We start from the raw sequence: 10,256 nt of genomic DNA, 5'->3' as shown, positions 1-10,256 counted from the left end.
GATTTTCAAATACATGTAAATGCTACCCGATGACATCTGTATTTAAATGCAGCTTTGCCTGCTGACTTCATTAACACGAGTAACCAAAAAAGCAGTCTGTTTTCTAAATAAATAAGCATAGTAGGGCCAGGTTTGGTGGTTCACGACTGTAATCCCAGCACTTGGAAAGGACAAGACAGGCAGATTGTTTGTGGTCAGGAGTTCGAGACCAGTCTGGCCAACGTGGTGAAACTGTCTCTACTAAAAATACAAAAATTTGCCAGGCACCTATAGTCCCAGCTACTCAGGTGGCTGAGGCAGAATAGCTTGAACTCAGGAGGCAGAGGTTGCAGTAAGCAGTCAGCCGAGATCATGCCACTGCACTCCAGCCTGGGTGACAGAACAAGACTCAGTCTCAAAAAAAAAAAAAAAAAAGCACAGCAAAAGCAAAAGCACAATTCTAAACATTCATAGAAAAAAAGAGCATGTTACCTTTCTTGGCACCATTGATATCCGATGCATTTCTAAATGACAATTTCTTTAGATTGCCATTGAAGTTTCTTAAATAGCAGTAATAGTTTCTTCATTAAGACATACCATATTTCACGCCAAATTTAATATTTATCCTCACATTGCAAAATCCAAGCATAGACACAAAATAGAAGATACTACTCTAAGAATCTTTAAGGATCCATAAATGATCCTCAATAATAGAAAATGTTATTACTCATTTCTTAATGTAGCATTTATTTGGAGTTGCTTAATAAAATGTTTTTCAATTACGTGAAAAAATTTTACACTGTTTCTTCACACAATTTTAAACTTTAAGGTCAGTAATTTGTGCCAGAGGATCTAGAGTAATTCTCAACAGAGGTAGGAATGATGCAATTTTGCCCACCAATGAACATTTGGTAATATCTACATTTTTTTCATGGCCTGTGGGATTGGAGGGGAGTGCTTCTGGTCTGTAGTGGCAGAGCCCAGGTTAGCTGCTACACATGTTAAAACGCATGGGATAGTCCACTAAACAAAACTGTCTTTTAGAAAGTCAATAGTGGCAAGGTTGAGAAACCCTGTTCTTAAAAGAGATGATTGAAATTATGCATGACACATAGGAGCTAAAAGTATGGAGTCTGGTAACTGAAAACACTCTACACACTCTAAATTCAGGACTACATGGGTTCAAATATCCACCATTTGACTAACAGAATTAATTCAAATAGTTCAACCCAAGCTTAAAAATTTCAAAATTTTTGAGATGATCCATGTAATTCAAATATTTAGTTCAGTTCCTGACATTCAAAATGTGTTCCTACTGCATTGTAACCTTTAGCTGTGGACTTACATATTAAAACCCAGTATCAATGTCACTGAATTCCTCAGGTTTCTATGATGTGATGACTTACATACACCTACGTGAAAACTTGCTGTATTCCCCACCTTAAAATTACAAATATACTTCCCTGTCTTTGAAAACCTGTACCATGATTGAGCACAATGGCTCACACCTGTAATCCCAGCACTCTGGGAGGCTGAGGAGAGTGGATTGCTTAAGCTCAGGAGTTCGAGACCAGCCTGGGCAACATGGCAAAACCCTGTCTCTATAAAAAAAAAAATAGAGAAATTAGCTGGGCATGGTGGCACATACCTGTAGTCCCAGCTACTTATGGGGCTTGAGGCAGATCACTTGAGCCCAGGAGGTCGAGGCTGCAGTGATCTGTGTTTGTACTTCTGCACTCCAGCCTGGGTGACAGAGACTCTGTCTCAAAAATTAAAAAAAAAAAAATCTGCACTAAGACTCAGCAGCAGAAATTCTCAAGATCTCTTGACCACTAGCACGATGGTTAGCAGTGATAGACTCAGATTTTAACTTCAATCCTAGGACACAAACAACTGATAACCTTGAAAATCGCAACAAAGAAAATGTCAAGTAAAAACCATTGTTAAAAACTGCGCACACTTTAACAACAGTCAGTAAGAGAAACTCAAAGGTTTCCATTTTGCCAGTGTCAGAGGCTTGAGTATCCTTCCCAATCTACTTTTGTATACTTTCCAGTTCCAGTTGTTATGTATGCTCTAGTGAAGTTACCAGTGGTCAATACACAAAATGGAAGTGTTTTATTAAAGCAGCTTAAAGTCATATTTTCAAACTATAGAAATTGAAGAAATTCTTATAGTTAATTTCCTATTCTCTAGTAATTAAGTTCAGAGCAGATTTTCAGCATAAAAAAGTGACACATATCAAGTTTCAGTTATTTATTAATCAGTGTAATCACCAATAGATTACATTAACATGATTTCATGCATTTAAAGAAGAAATATTTCCTGGTTCAGTGGAAAATTGTGCGGATGGCTTCTGGAAGACCTTCATTTTAAAGCAGCTTTACATTTCATTTAGAAATCTGGACGTTCTTTCTTCAGTTTGCTGTAGTCCACATTCACTGAGTAGAACTTGGAACAGAAAAAAAGATATTTTAAGTAATCTCAAATACACAGAGATGGTACAAAGGTTTTAGAATTCTCTGTATTCAGTTTTCTATAGTAACAATTACAGATATAAATTTTTAAAAGAATATTTAACAACAGAAAAATACTATACCTAAAATTCCAACCTTCAAAGATAGCTTTGGCAAGGTAAAAATATTCAATTACTTCAGAAGAGCAGTGTTCGTACAGTCTACTACTTGGAACCTATACAGAAAATTTTCCTATTTCAAAGTGAGTAAGAATTCCTTCTCATACATATTTCCAATTTGGTAAGTTTTCATCCTAACTCTACTAAGTACATAGAAGAATCGCCAACAGAATAGAGGAATAACAAGAATTACATTCCCTACTTGCTGAATGAACTGCTGTAATTTAGAGGGAGAGATCTTGCAAAAAAAAGAGGCTAGTAATATAAGATATTGCTTTGTTTTGTGGCTTACCTAACTTTTCAGATATTTTCTCTCTCTCAGTAATTTCTTAACCCAGGCTGTATTCAACATCAAACTGACACTTCACCTCTGGCAATGGCTTTTAAATAATATGGTACTTTTGCTGTTTAAAATTTCCCAAAATTTCTTTATACTCAAAATTAATTTTAGAAATAAATATTACTCTGACTGCTTAAGAAAAAAACTGTCTCTTACTCCCAGTAACTTAAAAAAAAAAAAGGACATATTTGAAACTGGTCCAGAATTTCTACTAAGGACACATTAATTCTTGTACACAGCCCAAATAAGGGTAAAAATCTTGGGTTTACTCATTCTTGTGCCAAAGAATGCTAAAGAGGTCGTGCTGTAAGTTCTCGAAGACTACGTTATTTATCTCCAGAAGAACCCCAATTTCAGAATGATACACATTTTCTTCAGGGTTTTTAAGCACGAAGTTCACAAATCTATATTCATTATTTCTTCAAACCCTTTTATTTCTTCAAATATATCCTAACTTATTTATTTCCAATTGAAAAACTCTTATTTATTTTATTCATTAAAAAAATCCTCAGGTTGTAAAGCTTATTACCAAGTTATCCTTGAGATACAGACAGATACAGGCTTTTATGGACAGAAAATTATACATAAGCCATAAAGCCATGTTCTTTGTTCTGACTGTGTTCTCTTAAGAAGCAATTAACCTAGACAATGAGATTTAAAATAAAGAAACTACTTGTGCTATCCTCTAACATATTAACAAAATATTGGAAATAATTTACAGAAGAGTCTGCAGATACATATAAAGGAAAGGAAAATAAACATTTTTGGGCTCCTGCCCAGACACTGGGCTAGATGCTTCATGTATATCTTAGTTAATTATCACAATACAGACACTGGGCTAGATGCTTCATGTATATCTTAGTTAATTATCACAATAACCCTTCTCATTCTTAATTTATACAAGAGGTAATTGAGATCAAGTTCTACAACTTGCCAAACACTGAATAAAAAGCAGGATCAAGGTCCTATACCCAAGCAGAGTCGAAAGCACATACATGGTATTTTTGCCAAGTTTCTTAAAACTAAGCAGGCTTCTGATTTATTTGCTTTATACTCAAACTTCTCTCTAGAATTTTAAAGCCTGCTTTCAATTTCTCTGCCTCTATTCTTTTTCTCAGTTTAATGCTGGCTACCTTGAGTCTCTGAAACAATAGTTGGGAAGGCACAACATATTCTGATCTTAGCCTTGAGGCGCTTCAACTGTTATTCAGTTGGGAATTGTTGCTGGACCCTTAATGCTCAAATCTCACTTTGGTCCTATCTCTTGATGTTTTATTCATTAGCTTTTGCTAGATTATAGCACGGCAACAAATAACCTGCTGCTTTGGACTGAATGTTATGTCCTCCCAAAATTCATGTTGTAACCCTAAATGCCAATGTGATGTTTAGTGGCTGGGTCTTTAAGAGATAATTAGTTCACGAAGGTGGAACACTCATAACTAATGCCTTTACAGGAGGGTTCACTCCTGTCTTTCCATCTTATAAGGACACAACTGGGTTGGGCCCTCATCAGGAAGAGAATGGTTGCCGCCTTGATGTAGACTTCCCAGCCTCCAGACTGTGAGAAACAAATTTGTTGTTTAAGCCACTGGTCTATGATATCTCATTATGGCAGCCCAAATTAACACATTCAAATTTTAGTGGCTTACAATAAAAATGTACTTTTCACTCACATTATATGCCATTTGTATGTTGACTGCTTCATATTTTTTCATGCCAATTCTAAGGTGAATGAGTAGCCCTCTGTCAGTTTTGGTCTCATGAGATGTAAAGGAACAACAGAGGAACCACACAATGGTTTAAGAGTGCCAAGCATCATTTCCTCCAGCTCATAATTTCCCAGAACAAGTCACAAATCAAATCTGATGTCACTGGGCCAGAAAAACAAATTCTCTTAGGTGAGACATTGTGAATGATGGAGATAATAATCTAGTCTACCTCGCTGAATGGTTTTAGGAAAAGTAGTAGGTAGGTTTCATTCACTCCAGGTTCTCAAGTTTCTGGATTTGCTTCCTTTTCATTTCTGTCATTATATAAACGACACTCTTCATCTTTCCAGACTCTGATATCAGTGTCACAGCTATTAACAGCCCAGGTTATGCCACACACATTAGGTTTTTGTTGCAGTGACATTTTCATTTTCAGTTCCCAAGACCTCACAGTGGCATGTGTTGTCATATTTCAGAACATTAGCAAACTGGCTGCGTTATCAGAATCATCTGTTACACTTTTTGAACTACACAAACCCATAGACTCCAATACACTCTTCAGTGGAAGGACCAAAGCATGCTAGTTTTTTTGTTTACTTTTTAAAAGCTTCTTGTGTGTGGAATTATTTTCTCTGGAATGGACTTAATTTAAATAAATTCATAAGACAAGAATAAATGAGGATGCCCGTTTATCTTTTTTGAGGCAAAATGTAACACACAGATAAGACAGCTGTTTCAGCTTAGCCAGTGCATTTTTATTTTCTTCTTGTAAGGAGATCGATTTAGGGATTTAGAAGCCAAATTATAATCAGGTTAAGTGGAAAACTTGCAATCAGCAAGGGGTGATCTTAAAAGTTCCTATCAGGCTGTGGGAACAGTGGCTCATACCTGTAATGCCAGCACCGAGAGGCTGAGGCAGGCAGATCAACTTGAGGCCAGGATTTCAGCCTGGCCAACATGGCGAAATGCCATCTCTACTAAAAATACAAAAAATCAGCATGTCTGTAGTCCCAGCTACTTGGGTGAGTAAGGCACAAGAATTGCTTCAGCCTGGAAGGTGGAGGTTGCAGTGAGCCATGATCACATCAATGTGCTCCAGCCTGAGCAACAGATTAAGACTCTGTCTCCAAAAAAACCAAGCTGCTATGAATAATGATAGTCTATCATAGATGTATATATGCCAAGGAGTGCTGGACACACTGGTTGGGGACGGGACCCTGTTCTTGAGAGTGATAAATCAAACAGCCACATATACTTTTTTTGATGAAGTAGCTTGATATTATGGAAAGTGCATGAGTTAGTGAGTTATAAACTTTAAGCATGTAAACTGTGTGGTATGTGAATGGTATGGTATCATAATGAAGCTGCCCTTGGTTTTTTGGTTTTTTTTTTTAGATAGAGTCTTGCTCTGTTGCCCAAGCTGGAGTACAGTGGCATGATCTTGGCTCACTGCAACCTCCATCTCCCAGGTTCAAGTAATTCTCCTGTCTCAGCCTCCCGAGTAGCTGGGATTACAGGTTCCTACTACCATGCCCAGCTAATTTTTGTATTTTCAGTAGCAATGGGGTTTCACCATATTGGCCAGGTTGATTTTGAACTCCTGATCTCAAGTGATCCTCCTGACTCAGCCTCCCAAAGTGCTGGGCTTCCTCACCTGACTTGGCTTTGGTTTTGACACCGTGCAGGGTCTTTGTATGCAAAAGTTTTTACACATAAGGAAGGTTATGTTTGAGGAATCAATAAATGGCCTCAGTCCATGAAATCACTCTCTGGAAGAGTAGTTCCACAGATCACTCTAAATTCTCATTCTCCACAACGGACCAGCTGAATCAGAATCTCTGGGGATAAGGGTGAAGAATCTGTGTTTCAACAAGCTCTATGTACAATGAAGTTTGAGAACACTGTGTTAGACTATCTAAGAACTAAGAAAAAGGTAAATGATAGCAATACTATTTTTTCTTCTTTTCTTATACTAGCAATACAATACCTAAGAAAAGATATTTATTAAAGCAATATACCATTTTCACTTCACAGACTACCTACCGGCTCTTCAAAGTTCAAAATTATAGAATTTTACTCATATATCCATTTTCAAGAAAACCTATCCCGTGACAAAACTTATTACAACACAATTTTCAACAATTTTAAAACGATTTTGTAGTTTACCTTGTATTGATCATTGGGACCCAGTTTGTTCCAGGGCTCTGGGTTATTCTTTTTGTCCCAACTAAAATAAACAAAACATTATGATTATTATAGTAATAAAGCACTATTTAAAATAGTGTTTTGCACTTAAGAATACATTTTTGAATAGATCAATGTTATTTTCTATTAGACGAGTATGGTGTCATTTCATTACAAAGTTGAAACAAGAATAGGATCTATAATAAGCAATCTCATATAATCAACTAGAAAAAAGGTAGAACACAGAACCTCTTGGAGCATTTCTTCTTATCTCTCTCCCTACCACAAGACACTTTTTACCTGGCTTTCACAAAAGCTTTCCATTTCAGTAATAAAGTGATATGTAGAAAAGTGCATAGAATAATGATGAATCAATCTTTTTTTTTTTTTTGAGACGGAGTTTCGCTCTTGTTACCCAGGCTGGAGTGCAATGGCATGATCTCAGCTCGCCGCAACCTCCGCCTCCTGGGTTCAGGCAATTCTCCTGCCTCAGCCTCCTGGGTAGCTGGGATTACAGGCACGCGCCACTGTGCCCAGCTAATTTTTTGTCTTTTTAGTAGAGACGGGTTTCACCATGTTGACCAGGATGGTCTCGATCTCTTGACCTCGTGATCCACCCGCCTCGGCCTCCCAAAGCGCTGGGATTACAGGCGTGAGCCACCGCACCCGGCCTGAATCAATCTTTTAATTGTCTATTGTTTTTCAACTACAAATGTGGAAGTGCAGGCAAAAAGCATTTACATGTGCCAAGAACCAAGATTATTTTATAAAAACAATTATTATTATGTCAATCCTCAAAACATTACAAGATTTGGTATTAGAAGTTCTACTTTACCAAAGAAAAAAAGAGACTCAGTGAAATTAGATAATTTCATGAAGAAAAAAGTAAATGAAAACAGCAGATTTGAGATGTGAACTTATTATATGACTGTAAACATTTCTTTCTACCACCTGATGTTATCTTCCTGCAAAGACTGTGGCTCCTACACTGCCTTGATAAGTTATCCAAGTTTTAAACATCTTTTTGTTATTTTGTTATTTTTTATTTTTATTTTTATTTTTTTTTTAGAGATGGGTTTCACCATATTGGCCAGGCTGGTCTCGAATTCCTGACCTCGTGATCCGCCCACCTCGTCCTCCCAAAGTGCTGGGATTACATATGTGAGCCACTGCGCCCGGCCAGTTTTAAACATTTTTAAGTACTTACCAAACATCTGGATTGAACAATGCCAAACGCAAGAGATACAGAGCTGCTCCACCACCTCCAGCTCCAATAAATACAAAGAGGGGGATCAACTAGAACCAAACACAAAATAGAGTTAGCAACCATCTTCAAATACTTAAGACACTGGCCAAAGCGAGATGACAGTAGTTTCCACAAATTGATTTCCAAGTCTCAAACTGCTATTGTGCTATTTTGTATTAAAATTTAAATAAAGGTAGATCTTACATTGAGGTAAGATTTCCCATAATCGTGTTCTAAAGAAAAGTAATGGAACTTGGAAACAATATTAAGATGATTATGGTTTGTCTGATTTTTTAATGTGGAGCAAATTTTAGGCACATTTTAAAATTTCTAAGAAAACGTATCAAGTCTTCTTCACCTTTCTAATATTTATATGCCATTCCCATTAAATTTTCTGGCTTCCTTTATCCTGAGGCTTGAAAAACAAATTCTTTGCAAGTGACTTAAGGGTGCCTCCATAAAGATGTATGAAAAATAGAGCCTGAATAAGCAAACACAGCTATTACAAATACTGGCTTTAAGCATTACCTCTGAAAACGTATTGCTGCCAATGCTTGCTGCGTATTTAGGGAACTGGATTTAAGATAGATTAAAGATTGCATAGACTTTCAGCTCTACCATACGTTGGTGTGCTGGGGGAAAATGAGATGCGAAAGAACTTAACTGCAACTAAATTCCGCACTACAACACTTCCCCAGATGCAACGACGTACAGACAAAGTGAGGATTCCAAGATCACGGAGCCCTCTTATTTACCAAAAGGCCTGGTGGTGCAATAGGGTGAATACAAGACCCTTAAGAGATGGTTTAACACATAGGGAACCTGACCTATGCTAGTCTCTGACACACAGCGAACATCTATCTCTCCTAGACCGCACAACCTGCCAAAAAGCGCGGCCACCAGACTGTTCCAATATTCACTAGCTTTTTTTTTTCTGGCAGTGTCCCTCACCTTCTGCCTACCAGACAAAATCCCACCATGCATGGCATAGAAGGTCACAGCTCAGAGGCCTGGGGCAACTAAGATGACACTAGGAGAGGCAGGATCTGGTCTGACGGACGGTAAGTGACTGTAAACGAGGACGCTCCCAGGGGACATAAGGAGGCGCACCCCCACACAAGAAGGATAAGATAAGACATTAGAAGAGAGGTCACGAACTTACGCTCGGATGCTTCTTGGCCTGACCTAAGATGTGGCGGAGCATGTTTGCGGCAGAGACCTCCGATTGGAAAGAAGAAAAAGAGCCCAGCCACCAGGCCCCGAGCTAAGCAGTATCTGCACTGACAGTGTGCGGACTTCCAAAGTCACCTAGGACCTCCTACCTGAAGGACCCTTGGCTGGGAGGGCAGCCTGCGACAGGAGGGCCCGGATGCGACTGTCCTTAACAGTGCCTGCTTAGATCCAACTACTCACGTGTCCGTCCTGACCTGGTCGGACTATCATCATTCCACTTCCTAGAGAAAAAAGCCTTCCGTGCCGTGCTATGCATATTTCTGAGGGGAACTGTTTTTGTAAAAACGAGGACCTTTCCATTAACGAAACAGGCACTTTCCAAGGGGGCCATGTACTGAAAAATGCGGCCGACGCCGGGGCGCACGGGCCGCGCGCTCAGCGAGTGAGGTTCTCTACCGAGGCGCCTGAGAGCAGAGTCCGCGCGCCGAGGCCCAGCGGACGCGCGTGCAGGGCGCGCGCCGGCCGGCTGTGACTGCCGCTGGGGGAGCTGCGCGGCGCCTCTGGGAGCCGAGCGCCCGTCGCCTGGAGGGCAGGTCGGGACTCTTCCCTCTAAGGTCAGCGGCTGCGGTTTGAGAAGACTGCAGCTGCTTCCTGTCTTAGGCTGTCGCAGACAAGCCGAAGTTAAAAACTAGTAAATGACTTAAAGATGATAATAGTCCTGGCAGTGTAATTTCTAAACCCTCAGATCCTTGCCCTCAGGTGAAAGTTCGTGGCCACAAAGACCTTTGCAACACGCCACTATCCCCTCTCCCTGGTCCCAAATTGTATCCTTAAAATGTGTTTTCAGTGATCATATACCTACAGATAATCTTTCCCACCACCCCAATCCAATTTTCGTTTGTCTTTTTTTTTTTTTTTAACCCGAAGTTCTTCCATAGGACAGGCTTTATGGGGGGCCCTTGGGATAAAACGTACACTCTGAACCCTCTC

At 39.3% G+C, this 10,256-nt stretch overlaps 1 protein-coding gene across 1 annotated transcript; it reads right to left on the bottom strand.

Moving 5' to 3' along the window:
- Positions 1-2,220: 2,220 nt before the first annotated feature.
- Positions 2,221-9,429, bottom strand: NDUFA4 (NDUFA4 mitochondrial complex associated). The gene is made up of 4 exons (XM_012450737.2): positions 9,256-9,429; positions 8,055-8,143; positions 6,830-6,890; positions 2,221-2,430 (listed from the first exon to the last, which is right to left on the bottom strand). The coding sequence occupies exons 1-4, from the start codon at positions 9,295-9,297 to the stop codon at positions 2,374-2,376; spliced, it is 249 nt and encodes an 82-aa protein (XP_012306160.1). The 5' UTR covers positions 9,298-9,429; the 3' UTR covers positions 2,221-2,373.
- Between the last annotated feature and the right edge of the window lie 827 nt (positions 9,430-10,256).

The sequence above is a fragment of the Aotus nancymaae genome, unplaced genomic scaffold, assembly GCF_030222135.1.
Source record: "Aotus nancymaae isolate 86718 unplaced genomic scaffold, 86718_ANA_hifiasm-v0.15.2.pri h1tg000025l, whole genome shotgun sequence".
Taxonomy (NCBI): domain Eukaryota; kingdom Metazoa; phylum Chordata; class Mammalia; order Primates; family Aotidae; genus Aotus; species Aotus nancymaae.
This window is presented reverse-complemented; position numbering and strand designations above follow the sequence as displayed.

What these genes read in the sequence shown, in the direction of transcription:
- NDUFA4 (XM_012450737.2), bottom strand. Translation starts at nt 9,297, where the DNA reads ATGCTCCGCCACATCTTAGGTCAGGCCAAGAAGCATCCGAGC. An exon ending in TTGTTCAATCCAGATGTTTG is followed by an intron (nt 6,891 to 8,054) that starts GTAAGTACTTAA and finishes TGTTTATTTTAG; the next exon opens with TTGGGACAAAAAGAATAACC. An exon ending in GTCCCAATGATCAATACAAG is followed by an intron (nt 2,431 to 6,829) that starts GTAAACTACAAA and finishes TTCTGTTCCAAG; the next exon opens with TTCTACTCAGTGAATGTGGA.